At 45.8% G+C, this 26,632-nt stretch overlaps 1 protein-coding gene across 5 annotated transcripts in view; it reads right to left on the bottom strand.

Moving 5' to 3' along the window:
• USP34 (ubiquitin specific peptidase 34) overlaps positions 1-26,632 on the bottom strand; it is a 438,538-nt gene that overhangs the window by 376,768 nt on the left and 35,138 nt on the right. For all 5 annotated transcript variants that reach the window (XM_063918244.1, XM_063918241.1, XM_063918240.1 and 2 more), the window contains exons 2-3: positions 8,944-9,031; positions 7,105-7,537 (exon numbers count right to left, since the gene is read on the bottom strand). In XM_063918244.1, the coding sequence (XP_063774314.1) occupies positions 7,105-7,537; positions 8,944-9,031 (521 nt within the window). The remainder of the gene's footprint in view (positions 1-7,104; positions 7,538-8,943; positions 9,032-26,632) is intronic.

The following is a 26,632-nucleotide window of genomic DNA, read 5'->3' on the forward strand; positions in this document are numbered from 1 at the left end:
GTGTCTGGTCCCGCTCTGATGTAGCACCGCCCCCTCCAATGGCACCAGAGATACACTGATATACAGTGGGGATCGAAAGTTTGGGCACCCCAGGCAAAAATTCATTTTAATGTGCAAAAAGAAGCCAAGGAAAGATGGAAAAATCTCCAAAAGGCATCAAATTACAGATTAGACATTCTTATAACATGTCAAAAAAAGTTTGATTTTATTTCCATCATTTACACTATCAAAAGAACAGAAAACAAAAAATGGCGTCTGCAAAAGTTTGGGCACCCTGCAGAGTTAATACCTTGTACTGCCCCCTTTGGACAGCTGAGACCTGGCAGTGTCATGGATTGTTCTCAATCATTGTCTGGAAAGACCAGGTGATGTCAATCTCAAAGGTTTTAAAAGCCCAGACTCATCTGACCTTGCTCCAACAATCAGCACCATGGGTTCCTCTAAGCAGTTGTGTAGAACACTGAAACTGAGAATAGTTGATGCTCACAAAGCAGGAGAAGGCTATAAGAAGATAGCAAAGAGTTATCAGATGCCCATATCCTCTGTTCGGAATGTAATTAAGAAATGGCAGTCATCAGGAACAGTGGAAGTTAAAGCAAGATCCGGAAGACCAAGAAAAATATCAGACAGAACAGCTCGCAGGATTGTGAGAAAAGCAAGTCAAAATCCACGTTTGACTGCACGATCCCTCCAGGAAGATCTGGCAGACACTGGAGTTGTGGTACACTATTCCACTATAAAGAGATACTTGTACAAATATGGTCTTCATGAAAGAGTCATCAGAAGAAAACCTCTTCTACGTCCTCACCACAAAAATCAGCGTTTGAAGTTTGCAAATGAACATATAGACAAGCCTGATGCATTTTGGAATAAAGTTCTGTGGACCGATGAGGTCAAAATAGAACTTTTTGGCCGGAATGAGCAAAGGTACGTTTGGAGAAGGAAGGGCACAGAATTTAATGAAAAGAACCTCTGTCCAACTGTTAAGCATGGGGGTGGATCAATCATGCTTTGGGGTTGTATTGCAGCCAGTGGCACAGGGAACATTTTACGAGTAGAAGGAAAAATTGATTCAATAAGATTCCAGCAAATTTTGGACGCTAACTTGATGCCATCTGTGAAAAAGCTGAAGTTAAAGAGAGGCTGGCTTCTACAAATGGATAATGATCCTAAACACACCTCAAAATCCATGGTGGATTACATCAAGAGGCGTAAACTGAAGGTTTTGCCATGGCCTTCATAATCTCCTGACCTCAACATAATTGAAAATCTATGGATAGACCTTAAAAGAGCAGTGCTTCACAGACAGCCCAGGAATCTCAAAGAACTGGAAGACTTTTGTAAGGAAGAATGGGCGAAGATACCTCAAACAAGAATGGAAAGACTCTTGGCTGGCTACAAAAAGCGTTTACAAGCTGAGATACTTGCCACAGGGGGCAGTACAAGGTGTTAACTCTGCAGGGTGCCCAAACTTTTGCAGACACCATTTTTTGTTTTCTGTTCTTTTGAAAGTGTAAATAATGGAAATAAAATCAAACTTTTTTTGACATGTTAAAAGAATGTCTAATCTGTAATTTGATGCCTTTTGGAGATTTTTCCATCTTTCCTTGGCATCTTTTTGCACATTAAAATTAATTTTTGCCTGGGGTGCCCAAACTTTCGATCCCCACTGTATTATACTGGCAAAGTCTTCTTACAGCTAAAAAACATAACACAAGCGCTAGTTCTAGCGGTTTTGTGCCAGTCTACATAGGAGATCTTAGCAGGATCCCCCCGGGAGGGTCCCGTACGCCGCGCCCGTGGTCAGCCGCACTTTGGACCAGGGGACCCCCCGGTTTATACTCGCCACCAATGTCATTTTCAGGCAGCGTTAGGGGTGTGTGGCATGCTGCGGCTGTGACAGCCAAGGCGCAGTGCCCCGCTGAACAACCCCCCCCCCTAAGGACGGTGGTCCTGCAGCGAAGAAGTGGCTCTGCACCTCATAGGGGCGGTGACAAGCCCCTCCCCCTAACTCCCACGGTGCAGGTATGCTGTTGCCCAAACAGCATACCGAAAATAACAAACAGAAAAAAGAAACTGAAGAAAACTCTCTGGAGCTGCAGAGATGTGCATCCTCTCCTGAGGGCACTTTTTTCTAAACTGCCTGTGGGAGGGGACAGAGAGGAGGAGCCAGCACACCCAGTTGAAGAAATTTAAAGTGCACTGGCTCCTTTGGACCCCGTCTATACCCCATCGTACTAGATTCCCCCAATATCCCTTATGGATGCTAGAGAAAGAAAAAAAAAAGAAGTTTACAAGCACATGTTCATACAATCACAGACAAAATGAAACCACTAACAATCCCGTGCTAACTAGTTTAAGAAACCTAATAAAAATGGACCTGTCAGTGAGCGACACCTGATTACTGTAGTTGCACCTAAACCACCAACAGCTGAAGTACAGTGCAATATCTATATAGTCTGCAGATTATTCCTGGACAATGAATAATAACTGTACACCTTAATATACAGGTATAAGAATACATTTTCCTGTACACAGTATTTTAATGTATGGTGTTAGGAGATACTTTAAGCTCTCTATTCATTAGAGGCACCTGTGTGATAAGGAAGAATATGTGGCTCTACTGTGTAAAACAGAATATAAATCACACCAGTCCTGTGAACAGTTAAAGAATCTCCTGCACATGTCACATCAAGAATCACTGTTAATGATTATTAACAAAGCAAATAAGGCATAACAACAATCAGTCCCAGCTACATGTGCGTATCCTGACAACTGGGATCCCGTTCGACTGACTGCCAGGCTGACGGAGAGGTGAGATGCTGGGGGGGGGGGGGGGGGGGGGGGGGGGTGCTACGTTTGGGTGTGGAATGTTAGATAGACTAGACTTAGGTCAACAGTGTCTAGGTCGACCAATATTGGTCGACAGTAAGTGGGTCGACATGGTTTCTAGGTCGACATGAAAAAAGGTCGACATGAGTTTTAAAAAAAAAACCAATTGGTGTCGTTTTTTTCGTAGAGTGACCGGGAACCCCAAGTAGTGCCCCGTGTCCCCTCGCTTTCCTCACCATGCTTCAGGCAAGGTGCCTCGCTGCGCTCGGCACAGGTTAACGTTCCTAATTGTTGTCCACGTGGATCGTAAAGTATGAAAAAGTAAAAAAAAAAAAAAAAATTTGCAAAACTCATGTCGACCTTTTGTCATGTCAACCTAGAAACCATGTCAACCAATAGTAGTCGACCTAAGTCTTGTCGACCTAGAGACCGGATCCCGTTAGGTTTAGGCTGCAGGCACCACCGTGGAGGGTTAGGTTTCAAACCAAGCTCATAGGGAGAACAAAGAGTTAACTGCAACTTATTAGAAGTCTGGTAAAGTTTGTAGCAAAGTGGGTCATAGAAAAATCACACACAAAACCAAACTTCTCAGCAGTAAGACAACAGTTCTAGGCTGGGACAATTCATGGCATTTCTGTAGAATACGTGTGCATGACATGGAGACTTAGGAAGTGTAAAAGTACCTGACTTTGGCTCACTCACAGAATAGTGAATGCTATTAGAGGGGGGTCAATTTTAAGGTACAATTAAAGCAGCTGCATCTTTACATAGCGTCACTACATTGTAAAACAGACATGCTCAGAGCAAACTCTCTCCCCACCCCTTCTTCCCCCAAACATTTCAAGCAACCTTCAAACCCTATAGTCATTGCACCTAATTATCACCTTGTAGAGACAGAAACAGGAGACATTTACTGGCGTTTTCTATTTGTTAATCAAAAATGTAAAAAAACAACCCCACAAAAAAACAACACGTTTGTTTACCTTTGACAATGTCAGACCATGAATAAAGTACAGTTTACATATTGGCAACAATCTACTTACAGTAAGCAGTTACATTTGAGAGTCATTTTGGAAAGTTTAATTTAGCGGATACAAACAAAAAATTATTTCTCTGTGTCACGTAAAAGACGTTGCATAATGTAAAAATAATAGAACACAAGACTCATAGGTAAATATACTGTATACCTCTGCCAGTGGTGTGTTGCCCTACACTGCCATCATTATAGGTGAATGTAGTTTGGATAGCATGGAACATTTGTGATCTATTGGACAAAAGCCACATGTGTAACAGCCCTGGACTAGAAGACCTTAGAAAAATGATGTTCGCTCAAGACCTGCCTAAAGCTAGCTACACACTGCGATATTTCGATCAAACAGACAAATAGCTTGCGTTTTCTGCCAGTGGTAGGGCCAGACATCGGCGAATAGCTCAGATAACTGTACACTGTATGCGGGTGACTGATCGGAACCGATCGCTCGGTTGGGCATGCCGGATCGTCTAACAAGTCCGTCTGGTTCAGTATTTTCTAAATTGAAAGCCGGCTGTGTTGGGCAGTGTTCAATGCTGCGACAGACATTTCTGTTAGTTCACAGGTAAGGAGTGGGGCTATGTCTCCGTTCCAAGGAGGCATGTAAATAGCGGGTGCCACTGAGATATCTTAGTGTATGGCCATCCTATCTGCAGGTTGTCAGGCTGTCAGATAAAATACCTGTTTGTCTGACAGGGATTTTATCTGGCAATGTATGACCCAGCTTAAGTGGGGTTTTTTTTGTTTGTTTGTTTTTTTTTGTTAAGTTACATATATTCTGCCACACCACAATGAATTTGCCCACCCAAATGGAAGATGAGGTTATCAGAATAATCCGTAGGAAGTATGGGCAGATTATCGAGAATGCCCAAATACTGCACAACATTGGGACCAGCTATCACCTGGCAAGTCTGACCATTTGTAGGATAAAAGCCAAGGCTTCTGGAGTTCTTTTGACAGATAAAAGATAAAATGGTCTGATCACCTGATTATTGGCAAATCAGCTCAATAATTTTAGAGTGTACCTATCTTAATACTGCAACTTCCCTAAAAAGCATACCCAAATACTAACCAAGTTAGTTACTTGGGAATCTCGAATGTAAGTATGCAAGTGACGGTAAGTGTTAGGCTGCTGGGGGGGGGGGGGAGGGGGGGGGATTATGGTTAGGCACTATGAGGAGGGTTAGGCTTAGGCTGCGGGATGGGAAGATCAGGGGAAGGGTGAGGGTAAGCCTACTTACCTAAACAGTCAGGATTCCGTTGTTGGTATTCTGACCACTGGCACCCTGACTGTTGGGATCCCGTACCCAACCCGGGCAGTTTGACAGTTATTTCTTCAAGACTCCTCAGATTCACTTTAATACTTTATAAAATCTAGGTGCGTTTTAACTATTGCTGCCAATGATGTAATATCCCTGCAAATACATTTTTTTTTCATTTGTCAAAGTGAGATTCATATTAAATGGATTAACCATATTGGATACCAAACATGTGTGCTTTAATAGGGAGCAACAATTAAAATATAAATTTGCACCAAATAATTCCCAGAAATTGTGTCTTAATAATGTTGCAATGAGACTTGTACAAGCACAAGATGGGAAGCATTTACCATACCTCTAGTCGGGATACCGGATGTCATAATGCAGACGTCGGAATCCCAACCAGCGGTGACATACCGCCGCCGGAATCCCGGTGCCACAGGCTTTTCTCCCTCTATGGGGTGTATTCAATTAAGTGCTGTTTTTTCGACTGGTTGAATAAACAGCACTAACTCGACACAGGGTATACAATTGCGGTGATTATCGCCCTTTTTTTTTGTTGAATCGGCATGGGCGAAAATTGTGCCAAAAATGGGCAAACACGCCAACACATGTATCGGCAGCAAACTTGCCGATACACAAGGTTTTCGCCAGTGCCAGATTTCTCGACCACTTGAAAAGAACGGCATGGGCATTGAATAGGTTAAATGTAAATTAGACCTAAAACCGGGCAGAAAGTGCAGTTTTTACAACTGGTTGGAAAAAAAAATGGCACCTATTGAATACCCCCCTATGGGTGTCCACAACACCCATAAAAGGGAGAATAAAACCTGCTTGATATCGCTGGGCTCCAGCTGTCGGTATTCTGACGGCCATGATCCTGGCCGCCGGGATTAAATTATGATCCCCAAAAGATAGTTTATGATCATAAAGATGCCACAGGTGTAAGTATATAATATAATAATGGGCAACCCTCAATTCATGTCTTGGTGGTAAGGGTTATAACAGGAGGCAACAATATACTGGAGAGGTTTATTTTTACCACAGAAAACTGTAATGATAGTAATGAATCATAGAACTGGTTTAAAAGGGTAATCATCGCAGAGAGTGGGCAAGACGAGTGGTTTTTATAACCACAACAGTAATTAAAAAGAAAACCCATCAGAGAAGAGAGCTTTCTAAGTAAGTGTGTTAGGCCCGCCAAACCGCATAAAGAGTGCGGGATTGTCTAATTACACCCAAAACTGAATAATCCGTTATTACGGTAAATTCTACATGGGGGTATCCAAATTACCCACAAAACGTTTTTGCACAAAAAAAAAACCAAAAACCATCTTTCATCATGATTTTTGCTCGCTGGTCCTTATTGGGCTATCCATTTAAAGCCCTTTTTTAACCCCCACAAAAAAAATTACCCATTTTGAGGCAAAAACTCACAGGATCCGGGACATTAATCTGGGATTATTTTCTCCCGTCTTGGGCAGATAAAACAAAATCCCCAATAACAGCCGTTTTATGGGGGGGCTATTTGCATAGCCCCGGGGGATCAATTAGCCGCATTAAATTAATTGAATACTGGCTATAGTATCAATATATTTAAGTGCAATGTTAGGCTTTTCTTTCCCTTCAAGTGCTCTGTAACTTGCTATCACCACAAAGTTTACTTTCAAATTACTTTCTGCTAACTTAATAAGGCAATTACCCCTCCTGCCTTCCTCTTATTTTAGGGAAACTGCACAATTATGCCAATATCTGTAAAGACTATACAAGCAACTTTCATGGTCTGTCCATTATCTAAAGGAAGCCCAGTAAGCGGAGGTCTACTAAGACTGTAGACAACATCAGCGAGCACCATTCAGAACGGGAAACCCAACCAGGACAGCTACTAGGCATAAACTACAGATTAACTGCTGAACTGTGACCCGCACAATAAATCAGCCTTATCAAACAAAGCACACACAAAAAGCAATTAATTAGATATACCTCTATTGTTGGATGCGTGTTATGCTTGTAAGCCGTGTAGAGAGGAAATTGTATCTGAAAAATTTTTGCCACACACAATAAAAGTTTTTCTTTTTCATCTGTACTCCATAAATTATACGGGTCAGTGCTTTTCATAGAGTCCTCTTCTGTCAGGTTACAAGTCCGTGCTGCTTCTAACTGCTTCTCTGGGGATTTGCATGGTTCCGCTTGCCCCTCTTCCCCTTCCTCCTCTTGTGGTTCCTTCTCCACATTCAGTAGCTCCTCAGATGGGTTAGCCTCATCCTGCCAGTTTGAATCAGGGCTCGAAGTGCAAACTTTCAAAAGCTGGTCCCGCAGGGCTTGGACTTGGCCAATCACCAAGTTAATAAGGGCACATACCACTTGGTTAAAGATCTCCAAATGTTTATACTCCTTAAAGCAGCACAGACACTGTCTGGAAGAAGAACATTAAATCATTACTTACTTGTACATTCAAACTTTACAGAGAACAATTTAATTCCTGCACAAATTGCTTTCTGCAGGAGGATGATATGCAGCATAGGGGCTCTGAAACTATCCAAATATTTTGATAAAAAATATTAAAAAAAATGAAAATTCTCAAAATGGTGCTTTATGGAAAATAACACTAATACAATTAGATAGTGATTTGTGGTTAGTATAATTACAGAGCTGAAACTATCTTTTACTTTACGGAAGTAGTAATCGTTAATGACTAGCAAAATGTTAGCTGGCTGCATGACTTAAAAATATATTTCAATAAACAATGTGTCATAAATCCACATTACTCTGAGGCAGAGATTCAATGCTCAGCGTTCTGCTGCCTAACACCACCACAATGTCCAGTAGTGCGCACTACAGTCTATTACTTCAGGTGGATGGTTCGTTGTGCACTGTGACAGCTACAGAGGCACTACGTGCCCATTGCCATTACCTGTATCTGCCTGTGTCAGTATAACTGTTAAACACACGTCTATTAAAAGAGTACTCCTATATCAATGCATATTGATTTTTGCCTCTTTCGTATATTTTGACAGAGTGCAATGCCTCTATTTTGCCTGTAGGTGTCCGTTGTAGGTACTGTGTATGGAAGACACTTGTTTGATATATATTTCATAGGGGTGGTCTTCAGGTTGCCGGCGGCCGGGCTCCCGACGACCACCATAATGGCGCCGGAATCCCGACCGCCAGCATACCGACAACTTCTCTCACTCTTGGGGGTCACGACCCCCCCCCCCCCGGAGGGAGAATAGATAGCGTGCCCGCAGCGTGGCGGGCGCAGCATGCCCGCAAGGGGCTCATTTGCGCTCGCCCAGCTGTCGGTATGCCGGCGGTCGGGATTCCGGCGCCGGTATGCTGGTCGCCGGGAGCCCGACCGCTACCAACACATACTATACCCATTTCACAGACATCATTAGAAACTGCAATAGTTGCTGGCTATAAATGTAGAAAATATATGCACTCTCGTTGCTATTTTTTGAATGATGCATGTATGAGATGTGGTAGTACCTTGGCCACACAACCACTTTAAAGATACATCTGTAGACTAATGATAATTTATGGGGGGTATAATTCAGTTGTTTTACCTGGCACCTTAACTAATGGGCACCCAACGGAGCAATTCAATTGTTGCGCCGATTAGGCACACATTAGCAGCAGGAGACATTTCTTTTTGCAACCTCCTGAAGTGGCGAGAGGAAATGTGCAAAAAAAAATAATTCAATACCCCTCCTACACGCTTTACAAATGAACTTGGGTAAGCAGGCCTACTGCAAATGATTTGGGGGTTTTCTTGAAATCAACAATGTAAAATAAAATATGAATTACAGAAAGATCCATTACCTTTGTGTCCAGGAATTAATGTAAGCAAATATCTTGAGAGCATGTTCTTTTCTGAGCTGTAATTCATCACTGCCATCTGTGTCTGATACTGCAACAGAAAACAAAATATAAAGTTTAAGGAAACGCTAAATGCTGGCTGAACACACAGGAATTTAAAAAAAATATCTAAAATGTATACACATATACACTGCTCAAAAAAATAAAGGGAACACTAAAATAACACATCCCAGATCTGAATGAATGAAATATTCTTATTAAATACTTTGTTCTTTACATAGTTTAATGTGCTGACAACAAAATCACACAAAATTATCAATGAAAATCAAATGTATTAACTGGATTCAGGTCTGGGGTACGGGCGGGCCAGTCCATAGCATCAATGCCTTCGTCTTGCAGGAACTGCTGACACACTCCAGCCACATGAGGTCTAGAATTGTCTTGCATTAGGAGGAACCCAGGGCCAACCGCACCAGCATATGGTCTCACAAGGGTTCTGAGGATCTCATCTCGGTACCTAATGGCAGTCAGGCTACCTCTGGCGAGCACATGGAGGGCTGTGCGGCCCCCCAAAGAAATGCCACCCCACATCATTACTGACCCACTACCAAACCGGTCATGCTGGAGGATGTTGCAGCAGAACGTTCTCCTTGGCGTCTCCAGACTCTGTCACATGTGCTCAGTGAGAACCTGCTTTCATCTGTGAAGAGCACAGGGTGCCAGTGGCGAATTTGCCAATCTTGGTGTTCTCTGGTAAATGCCAAACGTCGTGCATGGTGTTGGGCTGTAAGCACAACCCCCACCTGTGGACGTCGGGCCCTCATACCACCCTCATGGAGTCTGTTTCTGATCGTTTGAGTAGACACATGCACATTTGTGGCTTGCTGGAGGTCATTTTGCAGGGCTCTGGCAGTGCTCGCCCTGTTCCTCCTTGCACAAAGGCGGAGGTAGCGGTCCTGTTGCTGGGTTGTTGCCCTCCTACGGCCTCCTCCACATCTCCTGATGTACTGGCCTGTCTCCTGGTAGCGCCTCCATGCTCTGGTCACTACGCTGACAGACACAGCAAACCTTCTTGCCACAGCTCGCATTGATGTGCCATCCTGGATGAGCTGCACTACCTGAGCCACTTGTGTGGGTTGTAGACTCCGTCTCATGCTGCCACTAGAGTGAAAGCACCGCCAGCTTTCAAAAGTGACCAAAACATCAGCCAGAAAGCATAGGAGCTGAGAAGTGGTCTGTGGTCACCACCTGCAGAACAACTCCTTTATTGGGGGTGTCTTGCTAATTGCCTATAATTTCCACCTGTTGTCTATTCCATTTGCACAACAGCATGTGAAATTGATTGTCAATCAGTGTTGCTTCCTAAGTGGACAGTTTGATTTCACAGAAGTGTGATTGACTTGCAGTTACATTGTGTTGTTTAAGTGTTCCCTTTATTTTTTTGAGCAATATATAAATATATATATATATATATATATATATATATATACACACACACACACACACACACACACACACAGGCATATACATACACACATAGATATATACAAATTATGTACACATTTACAGATTAGACAATTATGTATAGCACAGTGAAATATACTTTTTTTTTTCCAAAAATAACAATTCTGTTATCTGTAAAAGACACATTAAATAATTTCACTACAAAACTTCATCTTTGCATATAAAATGTCAGAATGTGGCGTGACAATTTTGTGGAACTTTTTCATACTTTACGATCCACGCGGACTACGATTGGGTATAGTAACATGTGCCAAGCTCAGCGGTGGCGGTGCAAACTGAGGGGACACAGTGCACTAATTCGGGTTCCCCCAGATGTTATGAAGTAAACTACACCAAAAAAGTAAAAATCTCATGTTAACATTTACCTGTGTCAACCTTTTTCATGCCAACATTTGTCCTGTGTTGACCAAGTGCATGTGGACCCAATGTTCCACACAGTGAAGGAGCATGTAACTAAGAAAACTAACTACAGGGTAAAATAAGGAAAGGAGAAAGGGTGCCGCTTGCTGCACATCACACGTACAGTCTGAAAGATCATATCCAGAGCCTACTTGTCAATTGTTTAGAGCAGGCATTCTAAACCTCAGTCCTCAAAGCACACTAACAGTGAAGGGCTTAGCGATATCCATGCTTCGGCACAGATTGTTAAATCAAAATAACTGAGGTACTAATTAAGTCACCTGTGCTCAAGCATGGCTATCACTAAAACGTGGACTGCCAAGGGACGATTCAATTGTTGGTCTCCCCGGCCACCACTAGATGGCACCCAAAGGAGCAATTCAATTGCTTTGTTCGAGCATGCATGCAGCTGGGGAGATTTCATGTCACAGTCTCCTGATGTGCGAGCTGAAATGTGCTTAAACTGTAAGGTTTAAGCGTCCTAAACTGTACTTTAGACGGGTTTACCAGCCTTACGCGGCTAAACCAGTTACTAATGGGCGCACATATGGGGCACACACTTTCAACGGGGGCAACAATTTAATAGCCCCGGTGGGCGCCAACATGTTTGGGCACCCACAAAGCAACTGAATCGGCCCCTTAGTGTGCCTTGAGAACAGATGTTTGGAATGGCTGTTTTACAACTCTTAAGGTTTTACCCCGCAGTTAATAAATAGTGAGGAAAAAGGATACAATTAAACTCAAAGGATATTCAATTAAACACCTAGTTTATCACGCGCTAACTCACTAATTCTGCATAAACCGCAGAATCAATGGGTTTACCCGGGCATTAAAATGCAGAGTCTGCAATTTAACGTGGATTTTCTTTGCAGTTCCTGAGGCTGCAAGAAAACATCCTGTAACTGGTATCAGAGCTGTGCCTGCTAACAAAGCAGGGAGAAGCTGGGGAGGTGCTGGCGGGGTATTAGGGCTAAAAATTCAGCAAAAAACTATTAAAGAACTTAATTTAAGTGTTCTTTAAATTAAAAATTCTAATTTGCAAATTAGTTTCACTGGGAAATATGACAACACATGATGGCGATATGAAGTCCAATGTAACATTATGAACACGGGACATTATAATCAAGCTGTTATGTAACTGGCACACATATTAAACACTAATAAAAAGTTGTATGCAAATAAAAAATAAATTATTTAATATTAGAAATAAACCATCTACAAAAAGTATATATTAACTAAAGCTAAATGTTACAAATTTAAACAATACAAAATGAATAATCACATAAAAGGTGGGAGTGACTTTAGGGCATATTTAAGTATATATTTTTTTATATTATATAGAAATATAAGAAAGGATGGACAGCATTTAATAAAATTCACATGCATGGCACAGGGTCTCTGATAGGACCCTGTCCCTGCAACATACAAGGAGTATAGTGATTGCAGATGCAATCACTTTACTTACGGTTCAGGCCTCAGTCTTGTTACTGTGCATGTGCCATCATCAGACAACACATGTGCGAGCGGAAAGAACTTTTGGGAATGTAGTCCGTAGCTTGCAAAAGAAAACTGGAGACTGCAGCAGGTGCATCAAACATCTACTGTGGTCCAACCCCGGTTCTCAGGACCAATAAGGGTGGATACACATTGGAAAAATATGAGCAAGCACTGATCGTCTACTGCAGGGCTGGCCAAACCGGTCCTCGAGATCTACCAACAGTTCATGTTTTCCAGGCCTCCTAGAGATCTGTAGAGTTGTCAGTTAGGAATGAATGCAGCACATTTTAATTAGTAATGACTACACCTGTGCATCAGCTAGGTGGTCTGGAAAATGTGAACTGTTGGTAGATCTCGAGGACTGGTTTGGCCAGCCCTGGTCTACTGCCTTCCCGCAATTGCAAGCTCCGGCTGATCATATGTGACATCGTACGGTCAATCATGCTGCAAGGCCAACCAGAAGATAGTGTCCAACACTGTGTATAGCAATGAAAGACGGAACAAGATGCCGTTCCATGTTTTATTAGGTATCCGGTCAGGATCCCGGCATCCCGATAAGGATCACAAACCCGGCATTGTAACCCGAACGAGCATTTGCCGGACAGGTAAGATGCAAGGGGTGAGGTTAGGTTTAGGCTGCAGGAAGGGGAGGTTAGGTTAGGTTTAAGCACCACCACAGAGGGTTACGGTTAGGCTGCAGGGGGGGCGCATCAGGTTTAGGCTGCAGGGAGGGAGCGCAAGTATACTTACCTTAGTGTTCACTCTAGGAGTGAAAAGGGGCAGGGCGCCGGACTCAGGGGGGCACATGTGCGCGCGCGGCCGAAATGGGGGCGCGGCCACGCAAATTAGGGTGTGTGGCCACGCCTCCGTCATTTTAGGGGGCGGTGCAGCCCACAGACGCTACTATAGAGAGCGTCTGTGGCCGCCGACGTCACTGTTGGGGGCGTGCCCAGCACCTCCGTCGGTGCTGGGCTTCCCCCAGCCCTCTCCCAATGCGTGAATGGATGCCGCGCGCATGCGCACGGCATCTATACACGCCGGGAGGGCAGGGAGCGGGCGGCTGTTCTAGCAGGGCGCCGCAAAAGGGGCAGGGCGGGTTTTGCCTGTTAAAAAACGGGCAGGGCGCGGCGCCCTGCTAAAACAGCCTAGAGTGAACACTATTACCTTGCCCCTGTCTGTATTCTGACCGCTGGCATACAAACCGCCGGCATTTTTATTTTTGTCTAATTTAACTATGCAAGCTGGCATGATTCAGGCTGAAGGGAATTCGGTTAGGTCATAGGCCCAATTGCCCATCGTACAAGTGTGTACGTTCTGCGTTTGAATAAATACCGTTTCCAAGTGTACTACAGTTTCTCATCAGAGAATTTGGTTCTTATGGAAATAAACCATTAATATGGAAATGAGTGGTGTTAGGAAGGAGAGGGTCCAGTAAACAAAATCTAAGCACATATTTAAAATTATTTCATGAATATGAAGAATGTTCACATAGGCAACATCGGTAAACTGTCACATGGTGGAAATGAGAATTACATTTAGGTTCTAATTCTATGTAATTTTGAAGAATGGACAACTTTGTGTGAGCCTGAACATCAAAGTTGAAGGTCAGAAATACAGTTTGAAAGTGGCACCAAGACTGTCCCTCAGATGAGGCCTAGTATACCACACAGTATAGCTAGTGCTCTGTTAATATCAAACTAAAAGGCACACGAAAATGCAATTAAAGTGAAGTTGCTGCTTTTATCCAACTAGAATGGTTTTTTATATACCAGAAGTTTAAGCTTGTACATTTTGGGTACAGCAGTTTTTATATTCCATCAGAAGATCTAAAAAAAGCGACATAAGCAGACGTCACAATATTTCGCCATCAGGATAGGTAGGGCTCCAGTCATCACCTTAGGCCTCCACAGACCATGCAGACACAGCCTGGCTTCTATTGGACAGGAGGGAGGGTTATAATTGCACTGCTATAGTTAAAGACCTCAAAGGATCATTTTCATGTGAAATCCAGAACACTATAGTAGACATTAAATATGACCTGTCCGCCCTCAGTAGGTACACAGCAGAGCTGGAACAGAAGCACAAAGACACACAAGGGCCATTCCATGTCATGTATGGGACATAAAGGAAACGTTTACTTGATAATTCAGCTCAACTTTTTTATTAAGAGCCTGTTATTTCTTTAAACAAAACTTATGAGAAAGCTATACCCGTATATACTCGAGTATAAGTCGACCCGAATATAAGCCGAGGCACCTAATTTTACCACAAAATCCTGGGAAAACTTATTGACTCGCGTATAAGCCTAGGGTGGGAAATGCAGCTCTAGCCGTACACAGCCCCCACACTGCCAGATATGCCCCCACACTGCCACATATCCCCCCCCCCCCCAAGTGCCAAATGTGCTCCCCCAGTGCCAGGTACAACTTACCCTCCCCGCTCCCCCGCTGTCTTGAGAAGGAGGACACAGCGCGCGCCTTTCCTGTGTCCCTCCTGTGTTTCCGGCGGCGGGTCTGTTAAATGAAGTGCCGGTTCGTGAGCCAATCAGAGCTCACAAACGGGTACTTCATTTAATAGACCAGCCACTGCCGCCGGAGACGCAGGAGGGACACAGGAGAGGCGCGTGCTGTGCCCTCCGTGTCCCTCCTTCCCACTGACTTGAGTATAAGCCCCCCTCGCCCCCCTCTAGCCGCCAGCACAGTGACTCAGTGCATTAGGGTCACTAGAGACCCTAGCACTGTACCCGAGTTAAATACACATGCACAGGTCTTTGGAAAAACCGTTTTTCTCATGTGCAAAACGCTGGGAAAATGGCCATAGCGCCATTTTCCTGGGGATCTGTGCAGCATTGCTGCCACCACATGGGACTCCGAAGGGTAAGTATTCAAGAAATGGATGCAGGTTGTACGTTGTGGGCCCAGGAGCCCGTGCGCACCACACACCTTGACCTAACTGTCTCCATCATATTCTAATTATATGGAATCAGACGTATCTGTCTTTCCATGAAAATGGCCATAATCTGAGCCCAGAGCACCAACCTGTCCTGTGCATTTTACATGGGAGTGTTGTGAGCTTGTATCAGGAGTCATGTGTATGGTTATGGGAGGCCTATTTTTTATGGGTCTCCTGCACCAATCATGGGACTTGTGCAAGTGCCAAAGCTAAGAATAACAGTTACAGTGGCTGGTTTTAATTAGCACATATTATACAAAATATGTTATTCGCACAAAGTAAAACATAACATTAAATATCTCTAAGGATATAATCTGATTCAAAGGTATGTGTTACAATGTAGCAAAAAGCCTTTCTCTGGGGGTCATTCCAAGTTGATCGCTAGCTGAAAATGTTTGCTGCGAGGCGATGATGCAAAAAAAGGCACTTCTGCTCATGCGTATGCGGTGCAATGCGCACGCGCGACGTACTTTCACAACGGCCGATGTAGTTTCACACAAGGTCTAGCGAAGCTTTTCAATCGCACTGCTGGCCGCAGAGTGATTGACAGGAAGAGGGCGTTTCTGGATGTCAACTGACCGTTTTCAGGGAGTGTTGGAAAAAACGCAGGTGTGCCAGGAAAAACGCAGGCATGGCGTGTCCGTGACGTCAAAACAGGAACTGAACAATCTGAAGTGATCGCAAGCGCTGAGTAGGTCTGGAGCTACTCTGAAACTGCACATAATTATTTTGTAGCCGCTCTGCGATCCTTTCATTCGCACTTCTGCTAAGCTAAAATACACTCCCAGTGGGAGACGGCATAGCGTTTGCACGACTGCTAAAAACTGCTAGCGAGAGATCAACTCGGAATGACCCCCTCAGTCCGGATACTTGGTAGTACAGTGTAAGCGGCCATTGGAAGCTGCAGATATACAGTACGTGTCAAAAACTGATCTTGTTGGCAGAGCAGAAAAACGCAGCATTGATTTTATTTGAGGCACTTTAAACAGGAAAATTTGTTTTATTACGTGGCTGTTCAGCTATTTGAGACTGTTGGATACATTGGCAACTGAATCAATTTTTACAGCTTACATTGTGCTACTAAGTATCCGGACTGAGAGAGGCTTCTTGCTACATTGTAACACATACCTTTGAAGCAGATTGTACCCTAGAGATATTTATTGTTATGTTTTACTATGTGTGAATAACACATTTTGTATAATATGTGCTAATTAAACCGGCCGGTTGTCCTTTTTAGTATTAATGTGTACAGGTATCTATTTTAATAAACTGTTTTAAAATTAGACCCTCCTGCGCTGTAACATATTGTTTTGCTTTTCTTTTTTCCTTCAAGGGATGGGTAACCCTTGCGTTACTAGCTGCACTAGGAGTCTAATTAGTATATACTGTAGTATTATTTTCAATCAAGCGCTTCATCTTAAAAAAAAAAATCAGTTACAGTGGCTAGTGTAAAACCAGCGGCATCAAGAACCCTCACAATAGCCCTATGGATTCAGGGCCATCTAGAGCAGCAATGGGCCCAGGTACTGGGGTTGTGGCAAAATCGTGGACCTGTAGCCACGCCCCCTCCCCACTATTTTTTTTTAATGCACATTTTGAAGGTGGGCGGATATGTCTGCCTCAGCCAGGCAGGCTGGTATGGTGGTGGGGGCAATCAGTGCGAACCGCCTGTAACATTTGCAGGAGGAGAGAGAAGACAGCCTCCCTGGACCCTCCACAGTCCAGCACACAGCGGCTGGTCTAGGGTGAGAGACCGCTGCCACGGAGCAGCCCAATGTGCTGCTGTCTCAAGCTCCCACCGTAATTCTGGCTGCCCCCGTGCCGGGTAGGTAATACTTACCACTTCATGGTACCCTTGTATGGTTTTGTGATAAGACTAGAGCACCCAGAGAGAACTCACACAAACAAAACTCTACACATAGGTTAGAATCAGGTCCATGCCCTCAGCGCCCATGAAAAAAAAAGCACATTAATGTCACAAAAACATTTTGCGCTGAAGAGCCATATTCTTGCAGCTTTCAATATTACCATTACATGAATCAAATATCAATTGAGTTGTTTGTGCAGTACCATTGGCGCTTCTACCATGAGGATGAGGAGGGTGGTGAGCCAGCTGTGCAGTGCTATTTGTACTGTGGGGGGAGTATGTGGTGCCTGCCTGCTGTCACTGTGGGTAGTTGTGGGGGCACAGTACCCTGTGTGCTGTTCTGGAGGAGGGCGTGGGGGGGGGTAGTAATACAGAGATGCGAGGCATCAGGTTTAATTAGCTGTGGTGCTGCTGCTTCTATCTATTGCCCTCTGCAGTGACTGCTGCCAGCGCATCACTCACCAGCAGGTCATCTCCGCTGCTGGCACGGAACCCGGGGTGACCCAGGTGGAGGTGTATAGATTTTTTGAGGGGTTGACCACAATGGCAGCTGTACGAGCACGGGGGTCGGACGTGGAGCTGCTGCTGCCTCTCCCTCTGCTATCTTCAGAAGTGGCCGCTGTATGAGAGTACAGGCGGGGATGGTGGGTCGGGCGCAGACCTGTTGCTGCTGTCTCAACCCCTGCTTAGGCTCCTGAGTCCTGCTGTATAGGCGGGTAGGTGATGGCCAGGTGGTGCGGGCAGAGGACACTGCAGGTGCTCTCCCGGGTGGTGTTCACAGCGTGGCAGGGGTGTTTATAAGGTGCCAGATACTCACGGTGTGCGGGCAGAGGACACTGAAGGTGCCCGGAGGGTGGTGCTTGCGTGGGAGTGGGGGGGGGGGGGGGAGCCGGGTGTTTACAGGTGCTGTGCTAGCAGGGGACACTGCAGATCAGCACTGCCGCTCTCCTGCCACTCAGCTGCTGCCACTGACAGGTATCTATCTATGCACAGTGCCGCAGCCGGCTGTACTGAGGTGCTAGAGAGCAGGTATCGGCGGGGGTGAACAGGTGTCGGGGGATGCGGGACAGAGTCATCGCGTGTTCTTGTAGGGAAGGGTAGTGACAGTGACATGCACCATCAGCTCTGGGCCTTCATCTGCGCCGATCCCGAGGGGAGAGGGGCATCCCGGCCATGATGGATTGCAGCAGTTGCCCCTGGTCCTGCTCCCGGCTCCCACACCACTGCTGCCGCTGATCACGGGCTGTCAGGGGCAGCCTGGCAATGATGGCAATGTGGGTGGGGACTAAAGTAGGCAGACGCTGCTGGCCAGTGTCTGCCTACTTATCGTTCAGTTGGGGGGAAAGTTCCCCCTACACCTGAACGATTAGTTGGGAAAGTCAAACAGGTTTGATTTTCCCAACTAGTTGGACAGACCGTTTCTGGCCGTTTTTTAGCGTGTGGGAGCAAACGGCTGATAATCGTTTCCTCCCACACACTGCCAGATTATCGTTCCAACCTGCCAACTAGTTGGCTGGTTGGAACGATATCTTCCTGATGTATGGGTACCATAAGTGTGGCATTTGAGGCTAAAGGGGAAGAATATATCTATGAGATCAACTCAATTAGCACCCCCCCCCCTCCCCCACACAAACCACCGCCGCCCCCTCCCAGTAAGTGCCACTATATGCTGCACTTACACTGGTTACGGACTCAATGGGGGGGGATTTAATTGTTTGAAATGTTGGCTGGGCATCTTAAACAGGTTTTTCTTTAGACGCTTAAATGAAGTCACAATTTAAATAGCATGCTTCTGGGTGTCTAAAGTTTGCCTAAATTTTAAGATGGGATTTGCAATACAATTGTTTTAAACAGTCATGAAAAGTTGTGTTTAGGTGTCTATTGTTGGTCTTTTGGTCATGCTAGAAGAGTTTTTGTTTGTTTGTTTGTGTTTGTTTGTTTTGGGAAGGGGGGGTTATATTTCATTTTATTTTATTTCATAACTTATATTTATGAATTTTTTAATAACCCTAATGGGTTTTTTAAAAATGAATCTCACTTCTTTCTACTTTAAACGGTCCACAGCCCCCCTTCACCTTAACGCATGCAGGGACGGTCCACTCCCCTCCCCAGAACCCCCAGAAAGCGACAGCCATCCAACCCAGCCACTCCGCAACCCCCCATCTCTAACAGAACACACCACTGTCCCATCCTCACAGATGACAGCCGCGGGTAGCACACTACGCACCTCTCCAAACAATGCTGCTGCCTTGGTGCAGCCTCCGGAGGTGATCCGGGGCTGCGGCGCATCACACAGCCCTACTGCCACCCCCGATTCCACAGTGCACCAAAGATTAACATTACCACCCCTCCCCCACTGGCATGGTGTAACACAGAACATAATGCAGGTGGGCACAAGTCATAAATAAACTAAAAGGAAACACATACTAATAACAGTAGAAGAAAAACTGTACAAGCATATATGTAATGCCAGCAAAATAATCCAATGTTTTCAACATAATGGATAGTATTGCAAAGGCATAGTTCTAAAAAAAAAAATGGTCCCTCTTGTAAACCCAAAATCTCCAGAGGTAAAGCTCTGTACAGTATACTTCTCTAATGCCTCCCAAGAGCTCCTTTAGCTTCAAATAATAGAACCGTGAGCACCGACACTTTGCCATATCTCCCTATGTGTATAAGAAGGTACGTTTTATTATAATATGTTCATTTGTATATTTACTGTCCGCCTGGGTGTATGTACCATGAATGCACAAGAAATCTTGCACAGCATAATAAAGTATGGAAGTTTGCAAAACTACATACAAACATTTTATTTCATAGACCCTGTTTTGTACACCACAGACTACACAGGGGGAAAAAAAAAAGAAAAAAAAAGTTAATGGTTCATTAAGATGAGCATTTGCGGACCTTTTTTTTTTATCACATAGAGCTGACTATTCATTATATTTACTCTATGCCAAGGTTATCCTTAATTACTAAAGCTTTAGTGTGGCCTTCAAAGAAGATAGTGTGCCCTCTCGAATGCAGGGATGGATCCTTCCACAAAATGTATAAAGAGAGGCTTTCATACGGTCATACTGGTATACTTTAATCGGGATCTATCCAAAATGCTTGCGGTCAGGGGGGGCGTGGCCTGGCCGTGGAGAGAGGTGGACGTGTCGAACCAGGGCTCCTACCTACGACTGCTTTTGAAACCCCTTCGGCCCCTGTTTCAGCCCTTTACTCCACACCTCTGGGTCACTGAGACCCCGCTGATTAAGGCAAGGTGGGTTGCGGAGCCGGCGGGTACCCCTTGGACCCGTGCGGGTTGCGGCCTACCTGCCTGGAAGAAGCCGGGGGCTAGAGTGGAGCTGTGCCCGGACCGGAAGTGCCGTGGCGGGGCCGTGTACAGGACGGAGGTTCGGGATTACTTTATCGTCTCCCCACAGTGCGGTCTCCTCGCCGGCATCGTCCCTGCCAGTCTGGAGAGCTCCCCCGGCGCTGACCTCGACCCCCACAGAGAGGCCGGACGGGGCGGGAGAGCCCCGCGGCAGCAGTCGCTGCAGCAAACCCCAGGCGCTGACCTCGATCCGCCGGAGGCTCCAGGCATATTTACCGCTGACACCACCAATGATTCTGGAGGGCACATCATCCTGCTGCTCCAGAGGCCTGTGACGGGAATCTGCCGCCGCCATCTTGCTTCCTGGCAAGCGGCCAAAGTGGAGGTAACACTGCTCTGTACTACAGTCTCCTCACTCCTGCACGGTTCCACATCTATATGCCCTCCCTATACGAGACCCCTCCTTGCCCCTTCACTCTTTAGTAAATATTAAGCAGTTTTTAAGGGAGACCATTTGGCACTATTGCTCGGAATACTCAGGCACTTCCCTTAACCCTTCATACTCCCCTGGCTGATTCCCCCATCACTGCACTCGGCTACTGGGTGCCACGGGAAGACTCGCCTGTGCCCAAGCCGGGCTGATGTGACCATTGATGTGATGTCTGGAACTCTCCCCCCACACCTGATGCTGTGATCCCGCCCCTGGCGCATATATCAAGCAGACATAGGTATATCTATCCTCCAACTTCCAATTTTTCTTGTCAACGACTACCGCGGTGGAGTATACCCTCTGGGATAATGCCGCCTAAACGCCAAAAAGACCCGACTCCGGTCCGTCCGGTCGCTTTCTTCAAGAAGTCTCCGGCATCCCAGAGCCTGAAAAGTCCTGCCGTGTGAATCAAACAAAACTCTCTCAACTGGATGAACAAGCTATAGACTCGCTCCCGTTGGTCAAAGCTCCAGGCCCCGATGGGTTCATAAATAAATTATATAAATGCTTCAAAGACACTCTTACCCCTGTTCTGGACGGAGTCTATAATCATGCTTCCTCCGTCGGGAATTTCCCGGTTGAAATGTTGGAAGCTCGTGTAGTGGCCTCTCTCAAGCCAGGGAAGAGCCACTCTATGATGCCTAACTATCGCCCCATAGCTCTACTAAATACGGATTTGAAAATTTACGCAAAATTAGTGGCCAACAGGCTTAACCCCCTGCTCCCCACGCTCGTCCCTTGCGATCAAGTGGGTTTTGTCCCCGGAAGACAGTCCCCCGATAACACTAAGGCGGGTAATAAACGTGCTAGACGCCTTTTCTACGTCTGATTCTCCATTATTGCTGCTGTCATTGGAATCGAAGAAAGCGTTCGATCGCCTACACTGGGGGTATTTACAGGCGGTTCTTTGTAAGTTTGGTCTCACCGGCAGGGTTCTCTCCTCCATTTTGGCCTTATACTCTCACCCCTCAGCAAGATTGTGTGAGAATGGACTCCTCTCTGCTCCTTTTAGGATCACGAATGGCACACGCCAAGGGTGCCCCCTGTCCCCGCTAGTATTTGCTCTGGCAATAGAACCTTTGGCTGAGAAAATAAGATCTTCGTCCTTGATTAAAGGAGTGGAATATCTGGGACAATCTCATAAGATATGTCTATTCGCGGACGATGTCCTCCTGACACTCACGACTCCCGCTGCCTCCCTGCGAGCATTACACACACTCTTGTCTGAATATTCAGCTGTCTCCTATTATAAACTTAATAATACTAAGACGGAGGCACTCCCTATTAATTTTCCGCCCCTCCTCTTATCCGCGCTGAAAGCTTCCTACTCGTATTCCTGGCAGGATAGAAGCCTTAAATATCTGGGGATTCATATCACCCAGAAGTTGGACGATCTACTCTCCGCTAACTACCCCCCGCTACTGCGTAAACTTACAGCTCTGGTCTCGGACTGGATTGTGCATCATGTTTCATGGTTAGGGCGCATAGCTGCACTGAAGATGACGGTCCTCCCCAGGCTCATGTATCTATTTCGGGCCATCCCTCTCCTCCTACCCACCTATCTTTTGTCTAAATTTAATGCTATTTTCAACTCTTATGTATGGAAAGGTAAAAAACCGAGGTTAGCCAGGAAAACAATGACCCGGCCCAAACGGGCAGGGGGTATGGCGTATCCAGATTTACATTCCTACCAACTAGCATGCCGGCTTGTGCAAATAGGGGCCTGGTATTCACATCCCCCATATAAATCGTGGGTCCGACTCGAACAGGGTCTCGTTGCCCCGCTACCCCTAACTGATGTTTTACAACTCCCGAAGTCAGAGGGCAAACTATTCGTCAGTAGATCTTTTTTGGTCCAATCTGCTCGGAGGGCTTGGTTGGACGTAGTGCATAGTGTAAGCGTTATAATTCTCCCCACCCCTGCTCTCTCACTGATGGGCATAGCCTCCTTGATCCCTGATTTGAGATTCGATTCCTGGAATTTGAGGGGAATCCTGTCTCTGCAAGATATAATGGTGAACAATACTCTCCTTTCTTTTGCCCAGATACAGGCAAGATTCCTGTTGCCACACAGGGAATTTTATAAATATTTACAACTCAGACTTTGGCTCCACGGGGCCTCCGTACCTCCCAACACCCTATCCACCTTACCTAAACTTGTTCAGAAGTTTCTGGATAACGGGGAGGGCAGGGGAGGCATCACTAAATGGTATAACTACATCATCAACTCCCAACCACTGCAGACAGCCCCCTTCCGAGCGAAATGGGAGGCGGACCTTAGGTGTTCGGTATCAGAGGAGGACTGGGAGTTGATTTTCCGATCCTGTTATACAGTTTCTAACTGTATATCACATAGAGCTATTCTATAAACTCATCCACCGATTATATTTCACCCCTTCCCGCTTACATGCGATGCAACCCTCCACATCCAATTTGTGCTGGCGTAATTGTGGTAAGATCGGTACTCTAATGCATATCTTCTGGGATTGCCCAGTGCTTACCCCGCTGTGGAATTCTGTCTTCCACCTTTTGGAATTAGTGCTGGGCCTTTATATAACACCCCACCCACGCCTGGCTCTCCTTCACCTGTACTATGGGGACTTATCGCCGGGCGACCGATACATCCTAGGCCATATTCTTATCTCAACCAAATTGTTAATTGCTCGCCAATGGCGCTCCATTGGAGTTCCCCATATAACAGCGATAGAGATGGCCGTACAATCGCACTGTGAATTTGAGACAGCGGGAGTGGCCTATGCCCCTACCTCCTCCTGCCCATTGCTCCGCTGGTATTCGTGGTCTACCTATTGGCTTAATCGCTCACTAGATTCCACACCCCCACACGGCCCTTAGGTTTATATGTTTCCATGTTATTATGTATTGATAGTTGATAGGATTTAGCCTTACGTCGCTTTCCGGTATAATGTTCTCCTTAATATCCTCTATGCAATTATGGAATTTTTTTGTTGAATAGTCTGTGTACCCCCCTAACCCTTTCCCCTCCCCTTTTTTCTCTTCTGTACCCCTACCCCCTTTTGCTTTGTTTAGCCGCAAAATAATAAAAAATAAGATTTTACTCACCGGTAAATCTATTTCTCGTAGTCCGTAGTGGATGCTGGGAACTCCACAGGTGTAGGTGTAGGTGTAGGTGGGGGGCCGTCTCAAAAATTTCAGCGATCAGTGGGCTCGCTCACAGGTGGATCCCTGTTTCATTCAAGTAGTATTTCAGGGGTACAAGCTGGAATTCGAGATTTCTCCCCCCCGCCGTTTCCTCAAATATGCCTTGCCGACAACTCCCTCAGGCAGGGAGGCTGCGCTAGAGGCAATTAATAAGCTGTATTCCCAGCAGGCAATACTCAAGGTGCCCCTACTTCAACAAGGACGGGGTTACTATTCCACACGGTTTGGGGTACCGAAACCGCATGGTTCGGTGTGACCCATTTTATATTTAAAATCCTTGAACACATACATAAAAAAATTCAAGTTCAAGATGGAATCGCTCAGGGCGGTTATTGCAAGCCTGGACGAGGGGGATTACATGGGATCCCGGGACATCAAGGATGCTTACCTGCATGTCCCCATTTACCATCCTCGCCAGGAGTACCTCAGATTTGTGGTACAGGATTACCATTACCAAGTCCAGACACTGCCGTTTGGACTGTACATGGCACCGAGGGTGTTTACCAAGGTAATGGCCAAAAATAAGAATTTACTTACCGATAATTCTATTTCTCGGAGTCCGTAGTGGATGCTGGGGTTCCTGAAAGGACCATGGGGAATAGCGGCTCCGCAGGAGACAGGGCACAAAAAGTAAAGCTTTCCGATCAGGTGGTGTGCACTGGCTCCTCCCCCTATGACCCTCCTCCAGACTCCAGTTAGGTACTGTGCCCGGACGAGCGTACACAATAAGGGAGGAATTTTGAATCCCGGGTAAGACTCATACCAGCCACACCAATCACACTGTACAACCTGTGATCTGAACCCAGTTAACAGTATGATAACAGCGGAGCCTCTGAAAAGATGGCTCACAACAACAATAACCCGATTTAGTTAGCAATAACTATGTACAAGTATTGCAGATAATCCGCACTTGGGATGGGCGCCCAGCATCCACTACGGACTCCGAGAAATAGAATTATCGGTAAGTAAATTCTTATTTTCTCTATCGTCCTTGTGGATGCTGGGGTTCCTGAAAGGACCATGGGGATTATACCAAAGCTCCCAAACGGGCGGGAGAGTGCGGATGACTCTGCAGCACCGAATGAGAGAACTCCAGGTCCTCTTTTGCCAGGGTATCAAATTTGTAGAATTTTACAAACGTTTTCTTCCCCGACCACGTAGCTGCTCGGCAAAGTTGTAATGCCGAGACCCCTCGGGCAGCCGCCCAAGATGAGCCCACCTTCCTTGTGGAATGGGCCTTAACAGATTTAGACTGTGGCAGGCCTGCCACAGAATGTGCAAGTTGAATTGTGCTACCAATCCCACGAGCAATCGACTGCTTAGAAGCAGAAGCACCCAGCATTGTTGGGTGCATACAGGATAAACAGCAAGTCAGATTTCCTGACTCCAGCCAACCTGGAAACTATATTTTCAGGGCCCTGATAACATCCAGCAACTTGGAGTCCTCCAAGTCCCTAGTAGCCGCAGGTACCACAATAAGCTGGTTCAGGTGAAACGCTGACACCACCTTAAGGAGAAACTGGGGACGAGTCCGCAGCTTTGCTCTGTCCGAATGGACAATCAGATATGGCTTTGTGAGATAAAGCCGCCAATTCCGACACTCGCCTGGCCGAGGCCAGGACCAACAGCATGGTCATTTTCCATGTGAGATATATCAAATCCACAGATTTGAGTTGTTTAAACCAATGTGATTTTTTAGGAATCCCAAAACTACGTTGAGATCGCCCAGTGCCACTGGAGACATCAAAGGGGCTGTATATGCAGTACTCCCTTAACAACTTCTGGACTTCAGGAACTGAAGCCAATTTCTTTCTGGAAGAAAATCAACAGGCCGAAATTTGAACCTTAATGGACCCAATTTGAGACCCATAGACACTCCTGTTTGCAGGAAATGTAGAAATTAACCTAGTTGAAATTCTTCCGTGGAGCCTTCCTGGACTCACACCCTGGCACATATTTTCACCTAAGTGGTGATAATGTTGTGCGGTCACCTCCTTCCTGGCTCTGACCAGGGTAGGGATGACCTCTTCCGGAATGCCTCTTTCCCTTAGGATCCGGCGTTCACCCGCCTTGGCGTCAACGCAGCTGCGGTAAGTCCCGGAACAGACACGGTTCTTGCCGAATCAAGACCCTTCTTAGTATCTCTTGAAGTTCCGGGAACCAAGTCCTTCTTGGCCAAACCGGAGCCACGAGTATAGTTCTTACTCCTCTCCTTCCTATCATTTTCAATACATTGGGTATGAAAAGCAGAGGATGGAACACATACACCGACTGGTACACCGACGGTGTTACCAGAGCGTCCCAGCTATTGCCTGAGTGTCTCTTGACCTGGCGCTTCAGGTGGGACGCCATCATAACCACCTTTGGTCTTTCCCAACGGTTTACAATCATGTGGAAACTTTCAGATTAAGTTTCCACTTTTCCGGGTGGAATTCATTTATGCTGAGGAAATCTTCCCAGTTGC

The sequence above is a fragment of the Pseudophryne corroboree genome, chromosome 4 (genome assembly GCF_028390025.1).
Source record: "Pseudophryne corroboree isolate aPseCor3 chromosome 4, aPseCor3.hap2, whole genome shotgun sequence".
Classification (NCBI taxonomy): Eukaryota; Metazoa; Chordata; class Amphibia; order Anura; family Myobatrachidae; genus Pseudophryne; species Pseudophryne corroboree.